General features: G+C 40.4%; 1 protein-coding gene and 1 pseudogene across 16 annotated transcripts in view; one reads left to right on the top strand and one right to left on the bottom strand.

The window, feature by feature from the left end:
* Positions 1-27,745, top strand: part of LOC126065978 (zinc finger protein 596-like) — a 117,261-nt gene that overhangs the window by 74,635 nt on the left and 14,881 nt on the right. For 5 of the 16 annotated variants that reach the window (XM_049866687.1, XM_049866686.1, XM_049866690.1 and 2 more), the window contains 3 exons: positions 248-2,273; positions 20,717-20,800; positions 22,687-22,813. In XM_049866687.1, coding sequence (XP_049722644.1) covers positions 20,792-20,800; positions 22,687-22,813 — 136 coding nt within the window. In that variant the 5' untranslated portion in view covers positions 248-2,273; positions 20,717-20,791. The other 11 variants (XM_049866694.1, XM_049866695.1, XM_049866697.1 and 8 more) reach the window with 8 other exon arrangements.
* LOC126065457 (protein FAM114A2-like) lies at positions 2,221-3,464 on the bottom strand (annotated as a pseudogene).

Raw genomic sequence — 27,745 nt, 5'->3', positions numbered from 1 at the left:
GCTATAACTTGAAGCTTACTAGGGTGAGGGCCGGGAAGCTATTTGAAGCCAGGGACACTTTGTAATAGTTAATTTTATGTGTCTACAAATATAATATTCTACAACTTTCTCCTTAATGCCAATTATCTGCTAAGAACAAAGGAGCAGATGCAACTTCCTAATCATTTCCAAAAATTCATGTGATAAAGGGTAATCATTACAGAGTTTATACATACTCAGTTTTCTTATTCTTTGTTGTTGTTTTCAGGTGCTGCCGAATCAGTTCTGACTCATAGTGACCCAATGTACAACAGAACAAACACCGCTCGATTCTGCGCCATCTTCATAATTGTCACTGTTTCAGTTCATTGTTGCAGCCACTGTGTCAGTCCATCTTGTTGAAGGTCGTCTTTTTTCACTGAACCTCTGTTTTGCTAAGCATGATGTCCTTCCTGATAATGTGTCCAAAGTATGCGAGATGAAGTCTCGCTATCCTCGCTTCCAAGGAGCATTTTGGCTGTCTTCCAAGACAGAGTTCATTCTTCTGGCAGTACAGGGTATACTAAATATTCTTTGGCAACACCGTAATTCAAATGCGTCAATTCTTCTGTGGTATTCCTTATTCACTGTCCAGCTTTTGCATGCCTAAGGCAATTGAAAATATCAGGGCTTGAGTTAGGTGCACCTTAGTTTTCAAAGTGAAATCTTCTCTATTTAACACTTTAAAGAGGTCTTTTGCAGCAGAGCTGCCCAATACAATATGTCATGTGATTTGTGTAAGGGAATTTAAAAAAAAATTGAGGTGACTAATGAGATCCAAAATGGCCAGTTTGAGGATAGGGTATGATTCCTTGTTTGCTGGTTCTGTTTTCACCCTAGTGGCAGCCATCTTTCCGTACTGTTTCTAAGAGAGGAATGTCCGGAAATGGTGAAGTAACTACACTGCAACCCCTCCCTGTCACGTACCCGTGTAAATGCCACACTGTAACCAAAGAAATAGGTGTATATCTCTTTAAGCCAGTCACCTTACAGGGTTTGGCGCAGGAAGTCCTAACAAGTTCTGCTACAGGAATCCATCCTTTACGAATCCTGCCACTGGAAGCCCTGCCTTAAAAGGAACTACCAATCGAGTAATATATTTTGGTGATCTAAGCTTGTAAATACCAGTCAAGTAACGTGTTTCATATTCATTTTTTTGCCTCCTATAAAATTGTTTCCCCCTCTGCCGTTTTTGAATTACTAAATTCCACCACATGGAGGTCAGTCTATTCCCAGCTGGAGCTGTCTCTTCTTTCAATAAATCTTTCAGTTTTACATTAATCAGAGTACAGATCGTTACTCGAAGTCAGATTTCTTGACTGCTGCTATGTTTGCATCTGTCCCCTCTCATTTTGAGTTGTGCCACATCAGCAAATGAAGGTGCCAAAAGCTTGACTCCATCCACGTCATTAAGGTCAACTCTACTTTGAGGAGGCAGATCTTCCCCTGGTCTGATTTCGAGTTGTCTTCCAACCTGAGGGGCTCATCTTCCAGCACTGTATCAGACAGTGTTCCACCAGTGTTTCCACTGGCTAAAATATACATACATACACACATACATACACACACACACACATACATTTTTTTTTTTTTTTGGAAGTAGATTGCTAGGTCCTCCTTCCTAGCCTTAGTCTGGAAGCTCTGGTGAAACTTGTCCACCAAGAGTGACCCCACTGGTATTTGAAATTCTGATGGCATAGCTTCCAGCATCGCAACAACATGCAAGCCACAACAGTACAACAAACTGACAGACAAATGGTGGGATATTATTCTAGAAAGGAAAAAGTAGGTGGTATTAATAAGCCGAGCATGTGAATTCTAGAATACAAAATTCTTACTCTCTTGGGTAAAGACTAGTTACATGCATGGCAAAATCGTTAGTGTTTTGTATCATGTCAAAGAAAGAATAGCATTTTTGCCTGGGTGCCCCACTAACCTTTATCTAGAGCCATTATCCTTAGACTTTGTATAAAAGGGTGTTTTCAAATTTAATTATAACAATGAGTAATAGTAGAGTAAGGGCCTGACTACTTCAGCCAAGCAGTAAAGGCAACAAACTTTCTCTTTAAGCTTGCTCTCCTGCCAGGATTTTTCAGTTTTAAAATAACCCTTTTTCCTCAACTCTGGAGCATACCCAGAAGAAAGTGACATCAAGTCAAATCTCTTCTTCGTCACTCTCACAAACACCACAGAACCTGCAACTCATGCCTTCGGTGATTCAGTCTTGATCTCAAGGAGAGAGATCTCCAGTACAGGTAGGAGTAGCTGAAAGTCATCCTGTATGTATTAAGCGCTGTCCAATGTCTCAAGAAATACCTCAGTGATTAACGGGCTAATCTGCCTTTTGTTTGATCACCACCTTAGTAGTCGTTTGGTGGTGAACTGTGTAGACAGTGGACAACTCTTTACACAGCACAAGTGTCACCTGGGAAAGGGTTTTCTGCTCCATTCTATGGCTGTCACTTCCTGCTTCTGGCCACGCAGAACCAGCATTGCTGTTTTGTGGAACAGTTAAATTGAGCAGGCAGTCAGTTTTGCTAGGCTCCAGAATGCAAATGTATGGATATCCTCTGTTGCATTGTTATTGACTTGCTCAGTACTTTCCGCTTCCAACTTTTTTTCCCCTCCTACTTTCTGTGCTAAAGGCTTGGTAAGAGATGTCTGGATCCTTTTGGAGGCAGTATTTCTTGCTCTGGCCAGTGTTTCTGGTTTGGAGGAGGTGTGCGGCTAGGATAACAGTTTTGTTACCTGTTACCTCTTTGGTAAAGTATTCATCTCCTTTTTTCTTTTCTTTTTCTTCCTCACAAAACTCAGTTAGGGAAAATGCCTCTTTGATATGCTCTAATTCATGTTTTAGAGTATCTAATTCTTTACTCAAGGAACTAGGGATAGATTTTACCTTTATTTCACTTTCTCAGGAAAGCATAGCCAGAGCTTCTAAATGAGAAAGGCCTTGAAATTCATCAGAGAGTAGCCCATAATGAGTTTTCTTGTCAGTTTCAATGGTAACTTCATCGGAGGTCCATAGTTCTTCTCTCCTTTGCCTCTCGTAAAACCTGAGACAGTGTAGGATTCTGGTTCATCACAACCTTGATTTTTTTAAATCCAGGATCACCTTCAGCTGTTACATCCATTGTCTTTTTCCCAGTGAATTCTAGGGCATCCAAACCTCCACTGATAACACTCCTTCCTGTGTTCTAAACATCAGTAGATACATCAAGAATACACCAAGCAACCCAGCTATTGGGGAGGCATTTTCATTCTCTTTGGCATTTGTCTCTCCTCATACATATTGGACTTGAGTTAAAATTTCCCTGGGACTGGGGATTCCAAGAAAAGTCTCTGCCTTCTCAGTGACATGTGGAATACCTTGTCCTACTATGGCAACTTTAGCTGAGGCTGAGGAGAGTAATGACTTGCCCCAGCTGCCCATTAGGCCTCATCTACTCTGGGGTACATCTTTGGAAACAGGCTCTCTGCCTGCAGTCTGTGATGCCTGAAAGGGAGGAATTCTGAAGTCTCAGGGTCATTGGATCATTGGAAGATTTGACCTTGGTGTTTTCCGAGTGGAAGCTACAGATTCTAATTTATTCTCTGGCTTGGTGCTTTGGTTAACAGACTCAGAATTCTTTACTGACTCACAGTTCCCATTGAGAATGGGGGTTGTTTCAGTTATCACTGGAATCTCAATATCATTTTTATCTGACAAAGATTAGAACATCGCAAGAATAAGCCTCAAAAGGAAGATCGGATGTAAACATGTGCTCATAACGTAAGTTCTCTTACCCTGACAATGATGAAAATTCCTCACATAAATGTAGCACTGCAATAACCAAAGCACTTTTATAGCCTCCACCTCCAGAAGTGAGGTGCCTGTGGCCCACCCCTGGAGTCCTCAGCTGCCTGACTAGGCTGAGACCCCTGCGCCCCTCCTGCATCCTCCCAGGAGTGCCAGCACTCAGCCAACCTTCACCCTCACCACCACTGCTGTACCACTCCTACTCAGAAAAGGAAAAGATTTCAGGTTCATTTGTTCCTTCTCTAGTATTCCTCCTTTCTTCATGTAGATCCAGTTCTCTGTTCTGTATCACTGCCTTTCTCTCTTGAGAACTTCTTTTATATTTCTTGTAAGATAGGTCTTGTTTTTATTGTTAATTCTGTCAAGTCAGCCCCCAAGTCATGGCAACCCCATGCACAGTGAAACAAAATGCTGTCTAGCCCTGTGCCATCTCCATGATTGGTTTTAGATTGCACTGTTGTGATACATGGCATAGTGGTTAAGAGCTATGGCTGCTAACCAAAGGGATGGCAGTTCAAATCCATCAGCTGCTCTTTGGAAACAGTATGAGGCACTTCTACTGTGTCCTATAGGATCGCTATGCGTTGGAATCAGCTTGACGGTAATGGTTTTTTTGGTTGTAATACATAGGGTTTTTCATTGGCTGATTTTTGGAAGTATATCACCAGGCTTTTCTTCCTAGTTCATCTTAGTCAGTGGAACTGCATTGCTAAATTTTGCTTATTGCTAGGATTTGAAGGGAATAGAAAATGAGGTGACTCTGCCCCATGCTGGAGTGTGGTGAAAACTGAGAAAGGTAAAGAGAGAAAAGCAGATGATGATCAAAGCCCCTGGTTCTTACTGATTTAGGGCATGTGGAGGACAAGGCATGGGTGGGCCTCAAGTCATAGCAAATTTAGGGTGGAGCAAAATTTGGGCATGATAAATTATGGAATAAGTTTGACTAGGTAAGCTAGAATAATGAGAATAGTTTTAAGATTCTCTTGGAAAATTGCGATCATAAATAATAGACTCAAAAAATGAAGCAAATAACAAAATAATGCAATTATTAATTCCAGAAAATAATTGTATAAGTACAAGCAAACTTATTAATAAGTAATATTTAATATTTGCATAATACCTACATATTTTGGGTGCTTACATAATGTGAACGGTGCATTATTTTAACTAAAATTTTTATATGATCAGTTTAAAATGATTGGGGTTGGGAAGCGGGTGTGTGCTATGCGAATGCCATAAAGAAGTCAATATGCTGAGTATAAATTAGGAAAGGCAAAATTCAAAAGTGAACATGTGTAACCAAAACTAGGAGATAGGCAGAAAAACCAAACCAAACCCACTGCCATTGAGTTGATTTCAACTCATAGCAACTCCATAGGGTTTCTGAGGCTGTAAACCTCTACAGACCCAGACTGCCACATCTTTCTCCCGAAGGGCCGCTAGTGGTTTCAAACTGCTGACCTTTTGGTTTAGCAGTCCATCGCTTTAACGACTGTGTGGTCCTTTTATATGCACAAACAGTTCCTCTAGGAAGTGGGCCTGAACATGTAGAGAAAAGGAACAGGCATAACACTCCTCTTAGCCATTCAAATCCTGGCTGTATTATTCAGCACTTCAAACTAAGAGTATTTTACAGTCATGCTCTGCAACATCCAACTGCATTTATGTCTGTGAGGCATGAAGGAGAGACTTTCTTGGAAGGACACCAGGAGGTGGTTAGGCATCAAGTATGTGGCTCTGCTCCCTAGACTGCCATGGCTGGACTCACGAGGTTGCCACTGGCACGTGCCCTGACCAGCCACCCTGTGGGTCAGTGCCTGTGAAGAGATGCTGGGCTATGGCGTCATCGATCCATCCCTTGAGGCTTCCAATTCTGACCAGGTTCCCTGGGGCTCCTCGGATAGCCGCTCTGCCAGAGGCAGCCGGTTACAGGTTTAAGTGTGCAAACCCCAAGGCTCCAGGCACTAACGGGAGAGCTAGAGCAACTTGTGTGGGGGTTAGATTGATAGATGTGTATCGAATATGTACAAGCGTATGTACTATATATAATAAGCTGTTTGTCCAAATCACATAATGTCCTATTTCACAGAACGTATCGTGGACATTAAGTGACACATACCTGTATTTTTGAGACAGATAGGGTTAATTGTGCTGGCAGAACAAAAGAGCTGTTAAAAGATTACCATCCAAAAGTTGAATAAACAAGAGCCACACTCTGCCAAAATGAAACAAGGTTAAAACAACCAGTGAATTACTACCCCCTCCTTTGTGCTTTTCTAGTCCTTTCCCCCTTTTCACAGGCTCCACATGCGCAGAGGAACAAAGTGTGACCGCTGTTTTGACCTTCCTTAGCCCGCAGAAGAGGACGTTGTAGTGGTGCAACAAGACCCCCACTTGAATGTCAGCAGCGTTCCAGATGCCTGGGCAACCTAATTAGTGTGCACCGCCATTCTGAGATGTACTCGGCCCCTTGAAAGAAACCCACTAAATATTCATTACTCTGTTGTCTCCACCGAACCCATATAAACCCTAACCTTGCCCCCCTATCCCGTGTCAGACTTTTGGAGCAGCCCATGAGCCCTCCCTGACCCCTTTACTTGTCACAAGTAAAATAAACCTGTCAGAGTTAAATCCAAAATTGTCTCCTCTGCGTATTCTTAGAAGAGACAGACAAGGACCCACTGAGGCCGGAGTGTCACCGTGCCCTCAGCGGTAACATTTTGAATCAATACCCAAGGCAGGGGAAAGACTTTGGGAAACCAGGAGACTTAGTACCAAGGTCAGGATAGCTCAGTTATTACAATCTGTGGATAACCTTTCTTGGCAATGCCTGTGCTTTCTTTTTTAAGAGCTGAATGAAGCAGTGGCAGTATCCTCACTTTCTGTGCAGGCTTTTTTTATGCACCATGGTATAGAATCTAAAAAGCTGTTCGGAACCAGTGCTTCTCATATATCCTATGAATTCCTTGAGATCTTGTTAAAATGCAGATCCAGAATCAGTAGGTTGGGGTGGGGCCTTTGATTCTAATTTTCTACCAGGCTCCCAGGAAATGCCGATGCTGCTGGTCCATGTATACTATACAATTTCAGTGTTAACTGTTAGTTCCATCGAGTTGATGCCAACTCATGGGAACCTTATGTATAACAGAAGGAAATATTGTTAGGTTCTGTGCCACCTTCATGATTGTTGATAAGTTTGAGTCCATTGTTGTGACTATTGTGTCAGTAGATCTCATCAAGGATTTCCCTCATTTTCTCTGACCCTCTACCACATACGATGGCCTTTTGTAGCAAGACCTTAGTTTGGGTCTCAACTCCTTAGATAACTGGTTGTCAAAGGTTAAGGCCTCTTGGAATCACCTGGGGACCTTTTAAAACACTGAATGTCTAGGCCACTCTCAAGAACAATTAAATCAGAATCTCTGGTGATGAGACCCAAGTGTCAGAGTAGCATACAAAAGCATTTGAAATCGCCCGTAGACTGTGTAATGCATTATGAGACACTCTTTTAAAAAATGCAGATAATCACAAGCACATTTCTTAACATTTTAATTTTAAAAACTTTTGTATATTAATTTTAATAAAGGCTTATGTTTCTCACAGTTGTTTTTTCTACTAAATATTTCCGTTACCCAGTTAGGGTCCATGCCATGGAACAGTCGAGCCAAGGAAACATACTCCAAGTCAGAAAGAGTGAGAAAGTTTATTCAGGAGTTGTATACATCACTGGGGGACCCAGCAGCAACACTGGCTGTGTCTGTGGAGTCCCAAAGAACAACTTTACATTAGAGCTATGTAGAATTTTACAAGGATTAGAAGTGTCCTTGTAGTCCGAAGATTGCCTGGCTAGAGGAGTTATTTATTACAAGATAGTGACAAAAGAATCTATCAGACTAAAAAATACATGCCAGAACATCTCTTTATCAGGCTAAAGACATAACGTCTCAGACACCTGGGCTCTGATTTCCCTGTGAGGGGTTGTAAGTTGTAGGTGGTCGGACAGAACAAAACAAAACAAATTTATTTGCATCAGATTAAAACAAAGAACAAAGTTATTAGCATTAGGTCCAAACAAAGTCATTTACAGGTATGTGAAGGAGGAGGAAGGCAGAGGAAGGAGAAAAACTTAATAGGTTCATCGTGGCATTAGTTATGTCAAGCTCTCAGTCGCCGTTTTGAAAAAGGAAAAAACATGCTGGGAAATATTAGGATCACATTTCCAACAATATTCAGGAAAAAAAAAAAAAAAGGAATTTGAAAAGGAAAACCCTTGAATCCCACTCAGATGTAAGCTTTAGTTCTGAGTAAAAAGGCAATAAAATTATGTAGCACACTTTGATAAGCACTTAAACTTTAGTTTATTTCCCCCTGCAGAAAAGAAAACTAAGGTATAAAATCGGCTTCCTATTTTCCTTAGGATAGTTAGTATCCTTCACATGTTTTAAGAGAATACCATATGGCCTATGCCCTGCCACTCTCTTCCTCCATCCCAGTAATGTGTCTTATTTTTGACAAATCATTTTTGTTGATGGCAACTTTCCATATTTGTTTATCTCCCTTTTATGTTTAATTCCAGATTTCCTCCAGGGAATTCTATTTCTTTGTCCATGGAGACCCAGTGTGTCTGGTTCCCTGATGTATCTCCAGGACCTAGAACATTTCCTGGTACAAAGAATACACTCAAAAGTATTTATCAAATGACTAAAGAAATGAAACTGTTTTCAAAGGACCCTTTGACATTGATTTATCTCTTTGTTTTCCAACATTGTTGGAAGATTTAACTTTTTAATTGTCTTTTAAATCCAATCCAGTTGAACAAGGTCTGTGCCAAAAAATGAGAAGCCCTGACTAGGTTTAATATCTGTGTAGTCAGAGTGTATTCTCTGGAATGCAGTACTGATTAGGTTTATTAATTGCTTTTCTCTCTAGAAAGGCAAAAAAAAAAAAAAAGTGATTTCGTTTCTCCAGAGAAGAAGCAGCTGGACAGTGCAGGACTTTGGGAGAAGATCAAAGTGCTGCTTTCCTGAGGAACCTTCTTCAGAATCTGTTAGCCTCGCTGAGTTCTCCTAAGAATAAGATATGAGCTAGCCTCACTCCATTCCCTTTTTTAAGTCCTGCCCATTTTCATTTTTTTCTACCAAAGTAATGACTTAAAATTTTTAAATTTACTAGTGTCCATTTCTTATTTCCCCGTTTACTTCATTGCTGGAGTATTCACCACCTTCCTTCAAAGAGCAGTATTTAGTGTGACTGTCCTCCTTTCCTGCTACCCCTCTACACCCTCCAATACGATTTAGACCTTGTACACTGAACGTTGTCGGTACCATTGATAGGCAAATTTTCTAAATATTGTTACTGGGGAGCCAGGATTCCCAGCCCTGGGAATTGGGGGTTAGGACTCCCAAATTCTCCATCAGACTCAAAGGGTCCTTGTTCACCTCTTACAAGAATGCAGAGAGGAGACAATCACAAAGTTTTTACTCAAGCAGATTTTATTTCACTTTAGGAAAGTAAAAGGAGATGGTGGGGGCTAAGTCTCACCATAGGACTGGGTCACTAAGAGGAGTTATCTAGGGGTTTTTACAGTCAGATAACTAAAGGGGAGGTCATGCATATTCAGCAGGTTTCTTTGAAGGGGCAGGTTCTTTTCTGAATGGCGGTGCATACTAATTAGCCTGCTCACGCATCTGGAATCCAAGATGGAACCTGCTGATATTCAAGATGGAGTCTTCTCAGCAGCTCTTGGCATCACTTATTATGGGATATAGCCAGGCGCACTGATCTTCTGCACTATATTGCCCCCTTTGGTGGGCCAAAGAAGGTCAAACAGCGGTCACAGTTCTCCTGTGCAGGCAAGCCTATAAAGGGGGAAGAGACTAGAAAAACACTAAGAGGGAAGTAAGTCATAGGGTGTTTTAATCTTATCTCATGTTGACAGGATGTGGTTCCTGTTTGCTCAACCTCTAGGTGGTAATCTTTTTTAACAGCTCTTCTGCTATACCAGCAATTAACCCTGTCTGTCTCAGTGTCACTAAAGCTATGGATTTCTTCTTTATACACGAGTCCTCAACAAATTAATTGATTCCTTCTTTCTAGAAGCTGTCTCTCCCTAGTCTCCTAGGTTACAACACTTTCCTGAATTTCTTCTGATTTCTCTGGCCCCTTATTCTTGGTATTTTCAAGTTCTTTCTTCTATATTAAATGTAGGAGATCCTCATTACTCAGTCCCAGCTCCTCCTTTTCTTCTCCCTCAATATTGTTAAAACAAAAATCATATTAAGCCAGTAATAGAAATTGAAGTTTATTTAATATGTTATTTACAAATTAGGCTAACATTTCAACTAGAGTCAAAAATGTTCTGAAGATGAGAGGACCTTGGAATACTCTTACACCAAGTCTTATGGATATTGCCATGGAAAAAGGGCTGGAACAGAACTGATGAACAAATTGTGGTCAGAAAGGATTTTCATACAGCATTGACCTGAAGAACAGTTAAAATAATTACCAATTTACCCTAAACATAATTCCCAGTCTGACCTTTGAAGTCTGTTTTCCAAAACCAAATTCTTCAAAAGAGCACAATGCCCAGGGCAAATTGGTCTTACTAGTTTATCTAGACCATTTTTTGACTCAAAAGTAGCTTTTAGGAACTAGTTTTTTCAAGGCTCAAGTTTCAAAAGGACATTTAAGGGCAATGGCCTTGGTGGGTTACCCCAACTTCTGTGAAAGCCAGAAATTGGATTTCAGGGAAATTAAATTGGTTTGTCAATACTCACCATCTAGGCAAATTCTTGTATTCCTTTGACCTAATATATCACCTATTCATAAAACACAACTCTGTAGTCCAAGTCTCACATCTGAGCCCCAGACTTGAACTTAAAATCTCATCTCCACTGGAATGTCTGAGAAGTTCCTCCACTACTTAGGACTTTTGCCAAAATTGCCATTCTGTAATAACCCAAATCTTAAAGAGGAGCCTTAACTATCACCCAGGAGCTTAAAACTTGGAGCAGTTATTAATATAGACATCTTCCTCTCCCCCAGGATAACTGCCTGGAATTAATAGTCTAATCGACTAATCAATGAATGCTAGTCCCTGTACATAGAACATTCTGACCTCTTCTCCCTGTAAACCTCTTAATACCTAGCACTGATTTCTAGGCTAATTCCTACTTATTATCCCTCTGATATATGCAATATAATGTTTCCTCAGATGGGCCTTCTCTGTGCTATCCACAATCATATATCATCTTGTATTCTTTGCTAATCTCATGTCCTTTAGATTCATATAGTGAAATAAAAAAAGTTTTGCTTTATAAAAACAGTGTTCTCTTACCCACAATAGTAAAGGTCATCTTATTAAATGCTAGAAGCCTATGTGTTGTATAATCATAAGTATATACTTTTTAATGCCTGTAGCTATGTCTTGAACTATAACTAACTTTTAGAAGTAGTTTGTCTAGTTTCACATAATTGTATTTAGATGATCAGGCTCACTGGAACACTCGGAACTTTTTTTTTTCCAGAAAACAATCGAAGATTAACAAACATGTCCTGTTTCTAAGACTCCAGAGATCGTCTAATCATGGCTCATTGATCTTGTGATTGTCTCAGGTTCCTATTTAATCTGTGATAATGTTTGAGCACATATTCCTGTCTTATGTTGTTTTTGTTAGGTGCTGTTGAGTTGGTTCTGACTCATAGCGACCCTGTGTACAACAGAATGAAACACTGCCCAGTCCTTCACTATCCTCATAATCGTTACGCTTGAGCCCATTGTTTCAGCTACTGTGTCAGTCCATCTCGTTGAGGTTCTTCCTGTTTTTCTCTGACCCTCTACTTTACCAAGAATGATGATCCTTCTCCGGGGACTGATCCCTCCTGATAACATGTCCAAAGTATGTGAGATGCAGTCTCACCATCCTTACTTCTAAGGAGCATTCTGGTTGTACCCTTGCCAAGACAGATTTGTTCATTCTTTTGGCAGCCCGTGATGTATGCAGTATTCTTTGCCAACACCTTAATTCAAAAGTGTCAGCTTTTCAATATGTATTCTCACATAATTGTCAACGAATCAAAAATTTTTTGTTCAAAGTTCCTGATAAAATTATGCGTAAGTAGCCTGAAATCTTAATTAATCAGAGCACGAATTTACTGGTACTGACCTGCTGCCCAACTTTAAAGTTGTCTGTTAAACCTACTTTAAAAAAAAAAACCATTGCCATCTAGTTGATTCTGACTCAAAGTAACCCTATAGGACAGAGGAGAACTGCCCCATAGAGTTTCCAAGGAGCACCTGGTGGATTTGAACTGCCACCCCTTTGGTTAGCAGCCACAGCACTTAACCGCTACGCCACCAGGGTTTCCCTAGCAGTCTATTAATGGTGTTCTGAGTTGTTTATTTTGACAGTGTATTGACACAATTTATAATTTAATCATTGTTTGTTTATTAGATTTTAAATGCATTAAGGTCAGGAAATATAAATTTTCTGAAAACTGTTGTTGTTAGGTGCCGTCGAGTCGGTTCTGACTCATAGCAACCCTGTGCACAACAGAACGAAATACTGCCCGGTCCTGCGCCATCCTCACAGTTGTTGTTATGCTTGAGCTCATTGTTGCAGCCACTGTGTCAGTCCACCTTGTTGAGGGTCTTCCTCTTTTCCACTGACCCTGTACTCTGCCAAGCATGATGTTCTTCTCCAGGGACTGATCCCTTCTGGCAATGTGTCCAAAGTATGTAAGACGCAGTCTTGCCATCCTTGCCTCTAAGGAGCATTCTGGCCGCACCTCTTCCAAGACAGATTTGTTTGTTCTTTTGGCAGTCCATGGTCTATTCAATATTCTTCGCCAACACCACAACTCTAAGGCGTCAACTCTTCTTCGGTCTTCCTTATTCATTGTCCAGCTTTCACATGCATATGATGTGATTGAAAATACCATGGCTTGGGCAGACACACCTTAGTCTTCAGGGTGACATCTCTGCTCTTCAGTACTTCGAAGAGGTCCTTTGCAGCAGATTTGCCCAATGCAATGCATCTTTTGATTTCTTGACTGCTGCCTCCATGGCTGTTGATTGTGGATCCAAGTAAAACGAAATCCTTGACAACTTCAATCTTTTCTCCATTTATCATGATGTTGCCCATTGGTCCGGTTGCAGTCAGTTTGATTTCTGTGTGTTCCATCTGGCGAGGTCCATATGTATTGTGGCCGTCTTTGTTGATGAAAGAAGGTGTTTGCAATGAAGAAGTCGTTGGTCTTGCAAAATTCTATCATTCGATCTCCAGCATTGTTTCTATCACCAAGGCCGTATTTTCCAACTACTAATCATTCTTCTTTGTTTCCAGCTTTCGCGTTCCAATCGCCAGTAATTATCAAATGCATCTTGATTGCATGTTTGATCAATTTCAGACTGTAGCAGCTGATAAAAATCTTCTATTTCTTCAGCTTTGGTCCGAGTGGTTGGCGCGTAAATTTGAATAATAGTCGTATTAACAGGTCTTCCTTGTAGGCGTATAGATATTTTCTTATCACTGACAGCGTTGTACTTCAGGATAGATCTTGAAACGTTCTTTTTGACGATGAATGCAACACCATTCCTCTTCGAGTTGTCATTCCGAGCATAGTAGACTATATAATTGTCTGATTCAAAATGGCCAATACCAGTCCATTTCAGCTCACTAATGCCTAGGATATCGATGCTTATGCATTCCATTTCATTTTTGACGATTTCCAATTTTCCTAGATTCATACTTCATACATTCCACATTCCGATTATTAATGGACGTTTGCAGCTGTTTCTTCTCGTTTTAAGTCTAGCCACATCAGCAAATGAAGGTCCTGAAAGCTTTACTGCATCCACATAATTAAGGTCGACTCTATTTTGAGGAGGCAGCTCTTCCCCAGTCATCTTTTGAGTACCTTCCAACGTGGGGGGCTCATCTTCCAGCAGTATATCAGACAATGGTCTGCTGCTATTCATGAGGTTTTCACTGGCTAATGCTTTTCAGAAGTAGAGTGCCGGGTCCTTCTTCCTAGTCTTTCTTAGCCTGGAAGCTCAGCTGAAACCTGTCCTCCATGGGTAACCCTGCTGGTATCTGAATACTGGTGGCATAGCTTCCAGCACCACAGCAACATACAAGCCCACACAGTACCACAAACTGACAGACATGTGGGTTTTTTTTTTTTCCTCAAAACTATATGCCCAATTTTTAGAAAAAGACTAATATATCATCAGAACTCAGTAATATATGAGAAAATAAATCATTTAAGTTTCTTCCTTTTTACCTCTTATAGTCTTCCATCCCACCCCCTCCCAGTTTCACCAGCAGCACACTATTCCATTACCTAATTCTTAAAATTCTAGTGTACCTTTCTAAATTACTTTATTATGTAGCAGAAGGTTCTTTTATAAACACAAATATAATCGTATCGCTCCCCTGCTTTAAATTTCTCAGTAGGCTCCCGCTAGCCTTACAATAAGCACTTTTGGGTTTTCTATGACCTTCAGGCCTTGGAGTGTACCACCTGCCAAACTCCAGTCCACTTGGACCCTCTCAACTGCATTCCAGCCTTCTTTGGAAGATTACAAGATTGCTTGATTTTCCTAGAACATAGCAAGTTCAGTGCTGTCTCAGCAATGTTTTACTAGTTCCCTCCATCGGGGAAAAAAAAAAATCTCTAAACAGGTTTGAATCTCCACAAACATTTCTAAGACTTTGTCTAGCTAAATTTTTCAGGAAAGTCTATGCTAAAATAGCTGTACTTTCCAAGGGAGTTTTCCTGAAGTTCTTCAATACATGTACACAGAGATTCATGGTCACTGTTTTTTTAGGTAATCTCTTCTTAACCAGCCCAGCTCTATAGGACCTTAAGTGTCTGCTTTATTTGCCAGTTGTCTCAGGCTGGGTTCTCTAGAGAAGCAAAACCAGTGAAGTGTGGAGAGGGAGAGAGATTTGTATCAAGGAAATGGCTCACGCACTTGTAGAGGCTGCGAAGTCCCAAGTCCATGGGTCAGGCTGGAGACTTCTCCTGACTCATGTAGCTTCAGGGCTGGCGAACCCAAGATTGGCAGGTCAGACAACAGGCCTCTGACTCACAGGTTACAGAGGCTGACAGATCCCAAGACTGGCTCAGAGACTGCATAGGCTGATGAATTTCAAGGTGGTGGAAAAGCTGCTAGCTCAAGTCCCAAGAACTGAAGGTTAGATGAACAGGAGGTGTCTGTAGGATCTGGAGAAAGCAAAAAGTCCTGCAGCCTTGCCAGAAATCCCACCTATATTGGATGCAGGCCATACCCTCGAAGAAGCTCTTTTTCAACTGATTGGCACCTCACAGCATATCCCATCATGGAGGTGATCACATTATATCAGATCTCATCATAGGGGTGTTTACATCATTTTCAACTGCCAAACTACATCGTAACTGCCAAACCACTGAGAATCATGTCCCAGCGAAGTTTGACACACAGCCTTAATGATCATGCCAGTGTGACTCCACTCCCTGGGCCAGGCCTGGCTCAGAGTTGACCTGAAACATGTATTCATTTATGACAAAAAGAGATCATCACTTATCTCAACAGCATTGCAGTGTACCTATGCTTAAAAGATATAAGAACATAGAAGAAAAAACATGAAATTGAATTATTGATCACCTTAGATGCTTACTATTAAAATAATACATAACACTTTTTTTAATCTCAAAAGAGTGAATTCAGAAAAAGAAAATGACAAAAATATTCCATGTGAGATTAAAATCCTATACCTAAAATGAAAATATATAGCATGATTTTTCTTCAGAAATAATATATTTTTCTATATCTAAAGAGTTACGCTAGTATTTTTAAATATATAGGTTTTTTTTTTGAAAATTATTTAAAATATATCCTAATCATACTAAATTCAGTAATACAACTAGATCATTTACTCTGGGAATGCCTAATATTTTGAAGCTTGTAGGGTTTTACATTTCTTAGGATATCAGCTAAATCTGACTTGAGGAGACCTACATGGGTTGGTCTTTCTTTTCCTTGGTGGTAAAATATGCACATTCTAGAACCCAGGAAAGTATTTTTCCTTGAAGATAAATACATACAACCAACATTCTTAGAAATAAATGATCAAGATGGTTCCTCTTCCAACAGATCTCTACAGTATTGTCTACAACAACCAAAATCCACAAAACAGTGAGATCTCCAGGAAAAGGCTTGAGGGTTTCTTTTGAAACCTTTAGAAGGATGACAAAATTAAAAGACATATTCTCTTTTCTGTGATTGCAACTACGTGATTTACCTCATGAAAAGGAAATGGGTTTGTTAAAAGGGTATACTTTAATTAGGTGTTTCTTGATTGGCATCCAAGTTAATCAGGTGTATCAACTGCATAAAAAGAGCCCACCATCAAAATGTTGTTTTATCTAGACAGAAAGATGTCCTGAACTCCAGAGTGTGGCACAGCCACTTCAATAAAGACCTAGCTTCATTGGCTCTCTATCTATTTGAGTTGTGGTAAGTACTGGAGAAAATTTTCACCAGGAGAGACAAAAGTGGGTGCACTGCTGTCAAGTTGATTCCAACTCATAGTGACCCTGTAGAACAGAGTAAAACTGCCCTATAGGGTTTCCAAGGCTGTAAATCTTTACAGAAGTAGACTGCCACATCTTTCTCCTGTGGAGCGGCTGGTGGGTTTAAACCACTGACCTTTTGGTTAGCAGCTGAGCACTTTAACCACTGCATCACCAGGGCTCCTCCAGGAAGGACAGATCTCCTTTATTTTGAAAATGAATTTTTGATTGGAAGATAATTGTTTAATCTCATTGTAGACATCTGAGGGCAGGTTAGGTGATTTTGAGCATGGGATTGGTGATCTTAGTAAGTCAGGGTGTGAGGGGGATGTGACAAGATGGTGACTGCACTTTCATTTTGATTCTGAAGGAAGAAACGAGAGCAGGAGGTGCATGTTTCAAGATGGAAGAGACATGAGTTTCAATGATGAAGAGGAGGACTGTGAAGAGAGGGAGAGGTTGCTGATAGAAGACGTGCATTTCTAATCAATAATATAGTTCCCTACTGAATTGTGTGCATAAATACGTACCAGTTGGCTCAAAATTACAAGCAGTGATAAGACTGCTGGGATGAGGACTCTGATCTGATCTGATTGTGTTGTACACAGATGATACTTAAACAGCGTTGACAATTGAAAGCTGTTACTGTTATTTATATAGAAGGTAAACAATAAAAACATTGCTTATAGAAAGCAAATAGTAAGCAACGGGAACGGATTTGAGGTGAACCAGTGCCCTGCATCCCTACGGGTACCACATTTAACATCATAGAAGAGGAACCCGCTTAAGTCTAAAAAGGACCCATGTCCATTTTTTGCCACTGGGCGGGCATGCCATGGACCAAGTTTCAGGAGATACCTATTTCAGCAGATGTGGTGTCACGTCAGGTCTTGTGCAGCATGGCTGTTTTGTTCTCTGTCTCCTTCTGTGGCTTTTCTTGGCCAGGTCTTGTCCCCTGTGTTTGTTGGTATAGTTCTCAACCCGCAGCTTTGGGACAACCATGGGCCAGTGCCAGGGTTAGGCCGGCATTATGACGGGTCTCAAGGCAGAACTTTTACAGGCAACTCCTATACATCTGCCCAAGCCTGCGCTCCATTGATGACCACCTGTCCAGCGGTGCCCAGCTCCCTTGGAGACCTCTTGCCCAGAGTGCCCATCTCCACTCCACTCCACCTCACCCAGTGCTGCCACCTTCTCCATGGACTGACTCTGCCCATCACTGCCATCTGTCAGCCTTGTTCCTGCCACTTGTACTGCTGCCACCATTTCTTTGCCCTCTTGGCTTTGCTGTGCTTGCTGCACTTTCTCTTGGTGTTCAGTGTTATCAGCTCAGTGTTAGAGCCCTTGATCAGTATTACAGCTCTTTTATTTGGGACTAGACTAGCAGGTTCTCAGCACAGGGGCCCCAGGTCCAAAGGACACGCTCCTCTCAAGACTCTTGTTGATAGGAGGTCCCAAAAACTTCTATGATTGGCCAGTTATAATGGAGCACTCCTTGTTAATTCCAGGGCATGGCTCTCATAAACCAGCCAATCCCTTAGATGGATCGTAAATTGACCAATCGTACTGGGTGAATTTGCAAAACTGTTATGGGGACAGTAAAACAAGCAATCCCTGCAAGCCACTTATGTGGATGGTACACCCCCCAATCCCTGCAAACTGCTTATGTGGCTAGCAAACCAACCAATCATTTTGGTGGAATTACAAACCCAGGTTTAGAAAAGCCACATAAAAGAAAACCCATTGCAACACACTTATAAAACAGGAAAGACGGGCTCAACTGGAAACATTGGACTTAACCAGGGATAGAGATGACTCTTCAATTTAATATAAGGAATAGCCAATGGACGTGGATGGATGCAAAAATACTTGTAGATATTTTGGTGATAAACTGTGATAATCTGTTAAATTATGTCATTCTTGTGGTTTGTAGGAGTTAACCCCATCTGTGGAGAAGATTTAAATTATGGGGCATGGAAAATGATTTCATTAGCAAGACATGGTAGAATCGTCAGATATATTTGAAAGACACTAGGAGTGGTACTCTTCTTAGACCATCAGATGCAGTCATGGAAGGGGCAGGTATTTAGTGTCATCCTCTATTGGCTTCTTAGCACATGTCATAAATTGTGACAAGGACATAAGAAATGTTGGCATGAGTAACTGGATTAAAACGAGCAGTAAAAGTGAAGAGAAATGGAGACTGATTTTTGGGAACTAAGCCAATGATTAAGTTCCCATAAGCCAGGAGAACCTGGACACGGGGTGTAATTTTGTGAAAAAGCAAGGAGACTTGGTTGTAATAACAAGCTGGGGCCTCAGATTATTGATGTGAGTGGTGACCGTCCAAGTAAAACCTAGGCGTAGTGTACAACTATTAAGTAATTTGAACCTTGGCAGAGCAAATTGAAATTCTAGCCAGGTCATTTTCTAGCCAAGTAATTTTGTCATATTACCAAAGGTTTCTGAACCTCTGTTAAACTGAAAGAGTTTGTTAAATTACTACTGAATAAACCATAATCTAAAGGGTTACCGTAAGGGTTTAAATGAGCAAATTATTTGATTCCCTGGGCCCAGAGTCACATTTATTAAAAACTTTACTTTTTTTTTTTCCAATTTTCTGGGCCAAAGGTAAAAATCAGTGAATTAATCCTATTTCTTTTTTATGAAACACTGTTATCATCTGTCCATGTAATACATTTAATTATTATGTTTTAGGGGAGAATTTACAGTTTATAAATGCTTTCACACACATAATGAAATGTAGGGATGCTGCAGCTAATGATGATTAATACGGGACAGGAGGACATCACCTACAACTTATTAAAATAACAGATGGAGCAATTTGACTTCTTCCTAAACTCTTTTATACTTTCTGTGCCTTATGGCCCAGTGGGGGCTGTGGGACCTGACAGTAATTATTGTGACCCATATACCCCTGATACTTCGTCATGCAGGGGATTTTAAGGGCTAGATTTCCGGGATGAATGCCATTGATTGTCCAAATGAAATGTCAGTGAGCTGATGCATAGTCAGAGGTCGCTGTCTAACAAATCCCACCTTCTTACCGACACCAAGTTTTGCCAAGCCAGTACAGAGAGGCTGGTCCAAAAATCTCAACTTTCCCTTCCCTGGTTAGTTCTGACACCAGCTGCCCCACACAGCCCTTTCTGTCATACCCAGTTACCTGGGATTAGGTCAGGGGAGATCAGCTGCAAGCTAGGAAATCTACATGATTCCTTCCACTTCAGACCCGTCAGTCCCTTCCCTCTCTCTCTCATCCATAGCCACTGGAGGGCTAGGTCAGAGTACGCAAATAAAAGGACACAGTCCTTCAGACTGCCAGTTAGGCGGATGTGAGGCCCTGCTGGCTCTCACTGCCCCGTAGGTCCCGTAATTCATTGTAACAACTCACCAAATGCAGAGGCAAAAGGCTGTCTTTAGCAGGGAAAAAGAATATAAATGAGACGCTTAGGGCGTCTGGAAGGGGCCCCTGCACAGAGTTTCCTTGCCTCCAGAGGACATCACCCTCAAAAACAGAATGGCCGCTGTCTTTGACCCAGAAACTCCCTTGAGTCCCTCTCTTCCCAAGCCTTTATCGCCTTCAGGTCGGCCATGATCTTTTGTGAGGCGTAGTCAGTGTCTTCCCCCAGGTGGTCTGGCTCTTGGGATCCCAGAACAAAGGGCCAAATTGCTTTCTGCACTTCACAGTTGATCAGTGCCATCATAAAATAAATTCTTAAGTTGCTTGGTTTATATCCAGATTCATGGGGGCCAGATCTTAAAGTTAGGGTTGAGGGAGTAATCTAGAAGAAACCCTATGTGGAGAGTCAAAATGATTCAGGGCAAGTATATCTAGAGGGATGGGCAAGGAAGAGGAGGAATGGTGTGAGGCTCCTGAGAGCTGGGCTGGATGCTGGAGAACCACTGCTGGAGCATAAACTAAGAATAGTGAAACCTAGGAAATACCATAGTATTTATCTGGGTGTGGAGACCAAAACCTATATGCGTTGTGAGTCAGGAATTCCTATGTTTTGGAATTAGGGAGGGAATTGAAAACCTCTGAACACCGTGGGACGTTAACTTATAAAACTCAGGGAGCTTCCTATTCTTACGTGTAAGATAATCTGTGTTCGCATCTTTTTTATTAGACCCGGTAACAGTAGTCTCCTTTGTTTTGACCAAGGGAGACGAGAGTCTTCTCCCTTTCTCTTAAAGCACAGTGCAAGTTCCTGTTGTCTGGACTGGGGATTACTCTCAGGTGAAGGTCTGGGGTTTCATGATGATAGGTCTGGTTATTGTGGACAAGACGAGTCTCATGGCTTCTTTTTCCATCCTCAGCTTTGCCTGCTTAGTGCTTGGACTCTTGGTGAGTGAAAACCCAGAGGAAGACCACTGGCAGCTGAGCTATTGACAATGCAACTGGTGAGTAGGGAATTCTACTGAAATTGCACATCTGTTGCCAGCAGATGGACAGATTTCTCATTTTGGCCTGACTCTTCTGAATGCACCCATGAATTGTTCCAAGTGTCTTAGCTCTGATAAGTGTACTCAGAACTCTAGGATGTTTATGTTGGTTCAGGGTCTCACGGAAGTAATCTCTTGCCAGCATTTACACTAATTTGTTCTAACCTCCAATAAATCTGCATATTCACAGAAGAGATAAGAGAGGTTTTCTTTTTCTCATTCAGCCATGGCCTCTTTGGGGAAATAATTCACTCGTTGGCCACATTATTGGCTGTAATGAGTTTAGGATTGTGGTGAATATAAGAGATAGAGATGAGTGAGAGCAAAACTTTATACTCCTGGAGGGAGCCAGGTGTTTCAGCAGGTGAGGTCAACCAATCCAGTGTCACAGGTGCTGGAGCGTGGGCTCTACAATGTTGAGGGGAGCCCCAGAGAGAGTTAGGCCAGAGAATGCAATGAGGAATCATTTATTTTCTCAATTTTAAACTTATTAATGTGTTGATAGACTATATGTGAATATTTTTAAAACTTATAAAAAAAGATAACAAAAGTTTTCATTATCAGTCTTGTCCCCAGTCATCCATTTTCCTTCTTTGTAAATAACTTTTATTCAAATTCGATAAGTGAAAACAAACATAAAAAACCGGTTGCTGTTGAGTCAGTTCTGACCCATAGTGACACTATAAACCAAAACAAGCCAAACCGAGTGCCGTCGAGTCGATTCTGTCTCATAGCGACCCTATAGGACAGAGTAGAACTGCCCCACAGAGTTTCCAAGGAGCGCCTGGCAGATTCGAACTGATGACTTTTTGGTTAACAGCTGTAGCACTTAACCAACATGCCACCAGGGTTTCCCATAGCAACCCTATATTTCCATAATTTTGGCTGTGCATTCAGGATAGGGGGTATAGTAGTTCAGTTAATTTTAGACCTTTTGAAATTTTGAGGAACCAAAGAGATCAGAGCCAATCACAAGGGCTTTTTTTTTTTTTTTTTCAAACCCTCGAACATAGAGACAAGATGAAGATACAAGAGACACAGTAAAAACTGGTGAGAAAATTGAGAATGAGGGGCCTGATTCTACAGGAAAGGTCAGATTAGGACTGCCCTTCAGTACAGTCTTCTGAACCATCTGTCCTTGTACTTTATAATGAACACATGAGTTGTGCAGAGTTGAGAGAAGGAACATCTCCTGATCCCAAGTTTTTTATGAAACTTGTGCAGTTCTGCAGAATGCTAGACATTACTTCAAGGATGCCTGCCATTTTAACGAGTAAGAGGCCTAGGACTTGTATTTAACAAGTGTTTGCTAGATAGGAGGCACTTTATACACTAGCACATAGGATCTTTTAAAAACTTGTAGTAGGTTGTTAAACCATTTTATAGATGAGGAGACTGAGGTCCTTTAGGGGAATAATCTAACCACTAACTTGGTTAAAATGTCAGACCATAGATATTGCTTGTCTTGTGATAAGTCTGTAGATTTACTTGGAATTGGTGGAGAAGAGTTGTAGTTGTGAATTCTCAGGCACAGATTTTATAATTTTCAGTCTGGATGTCATAATTACAACTTATTGGAAAATTTCCTGGTTATATCCCACTACAACTCACGTGATTTACTTTATAAGAAGATTTTTACAGATTCAGAGTGTTTTTGTGTTTGTTAGTGCATCTGGAAGGCAGATGCTGGGCAAACACTGAGAATGATCTGACTGGAACTCAAGTACAGTTTGAACTTTCTGTACACATAGCCCCTACTTCTTCAGTACTGTCATCTCGAACACCCTGCTGTGGCTATTGAAAGGGATGGACCTATTTGACCCAGAATGTCCATGATGTTTTAGGAATCAGTGACCTTCAAAGATGTAGCTGTAGACTTCACCCAGGAAGAGTGGGCCCTGCTGGACACATCCCAGAGAAAGCTATTTAGAGAAGTGATGATGGAAAACATTGATCACTTGGTCTTTGTGGGTGAGTGTCTAAACATTTATCTATCTGTCTATATCTATCCATGTGTTCCATAAGTACCTAGAACAGCTTCCCAATATCTCACTTCAATCTCTGTCCTGACTCTTTCATATTGCTTACAACTCCCTCAAAGATATTTATTTCCTTTTTATATACATCTGGTTTGTCACACCACTAAAATTTAATCTTACTGAAACAATTTCATGTCATTCTTGTTACTCGAATTCCAGAACTCAGAACAGTCCTGGGAACTTAATGATTATGTTTTGAATGGATAAATAAATTGATTATATGTTTTTTGTATAATTATTCCACCCCAAGGATTATGCTCAGGCTTCGGACCATGGTTGTAAAAATAACATATATTATGTCCCATGTGGAACTTAGATTGTTTTGGTGGAGTTTATGCTTATTGGGGTTATTTTTAAAATTGTAATTAACGACAGTAAACCCAGAAACCAAGCCCACTGAGTCAATTTTGACTCATAGTGACTCTATGAGTAGAACTGCCCTATAGGGTTTCTAAGGCTGTAAATCTTTAAAGAAGTAGATCTTTCTCCTGTGGAACAGCTGGTGGGTTTGAACCACCAACCTTTTGGTTAGCAGCCAAGCGTTTTAATCACTGTAAAACATAGTTTCTCCTGATTGAATAGACTGAGAACTCTATAGTCTGTCTTTGAACTTGGGCATGGGCATTGTATGAAAAAAAAATTAAGAAAACAATTCCTTTGGCAATAACATCTAAAAGAATAAAATGCCTAGGAATAAATCTAACTAGGATGTAGAGGACTTACATAATGAAAACTATAAAACACAGATGCAGGAGACTAAAACAGACCTGTTTAAATGGAAAGATACTCCATGCTCCTGGATTGGAAGACTTAAATATCATAAAAATGTCAGTACTACCCAAAGTGATTTAAAGGTTCAATGCAGTCTCAATCAAAATTTCAACAGCATGTTTTACAGGAATGGAAGAACTAAGTCTCACCTTTATATAGAAAGACAAGAGGCCCCAAATACCAGAACAGTTTTTAAGAACAACAACAAGTAGGAGACCTCACACTTGCCAGTATCAAAACATACTATACAGCCATAGTAACCCAAACACATAGACCTGTTGACCAGTGGAACAGAATTGAGAAACCAGAAATTGATCCGTACATCTGTGGTCAACTGATTTTTGACAAGAGTGCTAAGTCCGTTCAATGGGAAAGGAACAGACTCGTCAACAAATAGTGCTGGCAAGATTGAATTTCCATATGCAGAAAAATAAAGCAAGATGCATACCTCACACCGTACACAAAAACAAATTCAAACTGGATCAAGGACCTAAATTTTAAGTCTAAAACAGTAAAGTTCCTGGAAGAAAACACAGAGGCGAAAATAGGGGACCTAATGATTTTTAATGATAAATTATCAAATACAACAAAATCACAAGCAGCAGAAGACAAAGTAGACAACTAGAACCTCACAAAAGTTAAATACTTGTGTTCATCAAAAGATTTTATCAGTTCCTCAGCATGATTAAGGGCATTTATGAAAAAGCAACACCAACATTATACTCAATGGAGAAAGACAGAACTTTCCCCTTGAAAACAGGAACAAGCCAAAGATGGCCATTCTTACCATTCCTATTCAGTATTGTATTGGAAATCCTAGCCAGGGCAATACAGCAAGAAAAAGAAATAAAAGGTATTCAGATTGGAAAGTAAGAGGTAAACTATCTCTATTCACAGACGACATGATCCTATACATAGAAAGTCCCAAAGAATCTACCAAAAAGATTCTAGAATTTATGGAGGAATTGACCAAAGTTTTCAGGATACAGGGTCAACACACAAACATCACTTGGGTTTCTATACATCATCAATGCGAAATCTGAACAGAAGATTAAGAAAACAACTCCATTTACAATAACATCTGAAAGAATAAAATATCTAGGAATAAATTTTTTAAGGATGTGAAAGACTTACACAATCTAAGTTATAGAGCACTGCTAAAAGAGACTAAAGAAGTCTGAAATAGATGGAGGGATGTTCCATGTTCATGAAATGGAAGACTCAGATAAGATGTCAATACTACCCAAAATGATACAGATACAACACAATCCCAATCAAAATTCAAACAGCATTTTTTACAGAAACGGGAAAACTAATCCTCAGCTTTGTATGGAAAGACAAGAGGTCCCAAATAGCCAAAGCAATTTTAAGGAAGAATGAAATAGGAGGCCTCACACTTCTTGACTTTAAAAACATACAGATACAGTAATTAAAACTGCCTGTACTTGTTTAATGATAGACACATTTACCAATGGAATAGACTTGAAAACCCAGAAATAAATCCAAACATCTATGGTTGATTGATTTTTGACACGGGAACCAAATCCATTTAATGAGGAAGAAACAGTCTCTTCAACAAATGGTGTGGGCAAAACTAGATTTCCACATACAGAAAAATGAAACAAGATCCATATTTCATACCATACACAAAAACTAATTCAAAATTAATCAAGTACCTAAATATTAAATCCAAAACCGTTAAGTTTTGGGGAGAAAATACAGGAGCAAAGCCTTGAGACCTAGTTTTCTTCAATGATAGATTGTCAAACACAACAACAAATGCACCAGCAACAGAAAACAAAATAGATAACTGGGACCTCATAAAAGTTAAATACTTATGTTCATCAAAAGACTTTGTCAGCCCACAGTCTCCAGAAAAAACAAAATAATGAAAATCAGAGCAGAAATAAACGGATAACAGAAAAGCAATAGAATCAACAAGACTAGAAGCCAGTTTTTTAAAGGATTAATAAAATTGGCAAACCACTGGCCAAATTGACAGAAGAAAAACAGGAGAAGATGCAAATAACCCGAGTAAGAAATGGGATGGGTGACAGTCCAACAGAACCAACTGAAATAAAGTGTCATAACAGACTACTATGAAGAATTGTGCTCCAACAAATTTGAGAACCTAGAGAAAATAGACAAAAATCTAGAAACACACCACCTACCTAAACTAACACAAGTTGAGGTAGAAATTTTGAATAGACCCATAACAAAAGAAGAAATTGAAGGTGTCATTTAAACAACAACAACAAAAAAACGCTCAAGGAAAAAAGCCCTGGTCCAGGCAGCTTTACTGGAGAATTCTACCAAACATCCAGAGAAGAGTTGACACCAATTTGACTCAGACTATTCGAGAACATAGAAAAGGAAGGAATACTTCCGAACTCATTCTGTGAAGCCAGCATAATCCTAATACCAAAGCCAGGCAAGGACTGCACTAAAAAAGAAAACTACAGATCAATAGCCTTCATGAACATAGATGCAAAAATTCTAAACAGAATTCTAGCCAATAAAATACAACAGCATATCAAAAAAATAATGCATCACAACCAAGTGGGATTCCTACCAGGCATGCAAAGTTGGTTCAACATTGGAAAATCAACGTAATCCACCACATAAATAAAACAAGAATCACAAGACAAGGCATTTGATAGTGTCCAGCACCCATTTCAGAGAAAAACTCTCAGCAAAATAGGAATAGGAAGGAAATTCTTCAACATCACAAAGGAAATTTATACAAAACCAACAGCCAACATTATCCTCAACAGAGGGAGTCTGACAGCATTCTCCCTGAGAACGAGGACCAGACAAGGATGCCATTTATCACCACTCTTACTCAGCATTGTACTGGAAATCCTAGCAAGTGCAATAAAGCAAGAAAAGGAAATAAGAGCATCCAAATTGGTAAGGAAGAAGTAAAACTATCCCTATTCGCAGATGATATGATTCTATACATAGAAAATCCTAAGGACTCCGCAAGAAAACTATTGGAACTAATAGAAGCATTCAGCAAAGTTGCAGGATACAAGATTGTTGTTATTGTTGTTAGGTGCCGTCAAGTCAGTTCTGACTCATAGTGACCCTATGCACAACAGAACGAAACACTGCCCGGTCCTGAGCCATCCTCACAGTCGTTATGCCTGAGATCATTGTTGCAGCCACTGTGTCAATCAACTTCATTGAGGGTCTTCTTCTTTTCAGCTGACCCTGTACTCTGCCAAGCATTATGTCCTTCTCCAGGGACTGATCCCTCCTGACAACATGTCCAAAGTATGTAAGATGCAGTCTTGCCATCCTTGCCTCTAAGGAGCATTCTGGCTGTACTTCTTCTAAGACAGATTTGTTCGTTCTTTGGCAGTCCATGGTATATTACAATATTCTTCGCCAGCACCACAATTCAAAGCCATCAATTCTTCTTCCGTCTTCCTTACTCATTGCCCAGCTTTCACATGCCTACGATGCGGTTGAAAATACCATGGCTTGGGTCAGGTGCACCTTAGCCTTCAAGGTGACTTCTTTTCCCTTCAACACATTGAAGATGTCCTTTGCAGCAGATTGACCCACTGCACTGCATCTTTTGATTTCTTGACTGCTGCTTCCATGGCTCTTGATTGTGGATCCAAGTAAAATGAAATCCTTGACAGCTTCAGTCTTTTCTCCATTTATCACGATGTTGCTCATTGGTCCAGTTGTGAGGATTTTTGTTTTCTTTATGTTGAGGTGCAAACCATACTGAAGGCGGTGGTCTTTGATTTTCACTGCTAAGTGTTTCAAGCCCTCTTCACTTTCAGCAAGCAAGTTTGTGTCATCTGCATAACGCAGGTTGTTAATGAGTCTTCCACCAATCCTGATGCCCCGTTCTTCTTCATATAGTCCAGCTTCTCATATTATTTGCTCAGCATACAAATTGAATAGGTATGGTGAAAGAATGCAACCATGACACACACCTTTCCTGACTTTAAACCAATCAGTATCCCCTTGTTCTGTCCGAACAACTGCCTCTTGATCTATGTAAAGGTTCCTCGTGAGCACAATTAAGTGTTCTGGAATTCCCAGCCTTCGCAACATTATCCGTAATTTGTTATGA

Source organism: Elephas maximus, chromosome 22 (assembly GCF_024166365.1).
Source record: "Elephas maximus indicus isolate mEleMax1 chromosome 22, mEleMax1 primary haplotype, whole genome shotgun sequence".
Classification (NCBI taxonomy): Eukaryota; Metazoa; Chordata; class Mammalia; order Proboscidea; family Elephantidae; genus Elephas; species Elephas maximus.
Note: the sequence above shows the minus strand (reverse complement) of the source record. Positions and strands in the feature narration are given on the sequence as shown.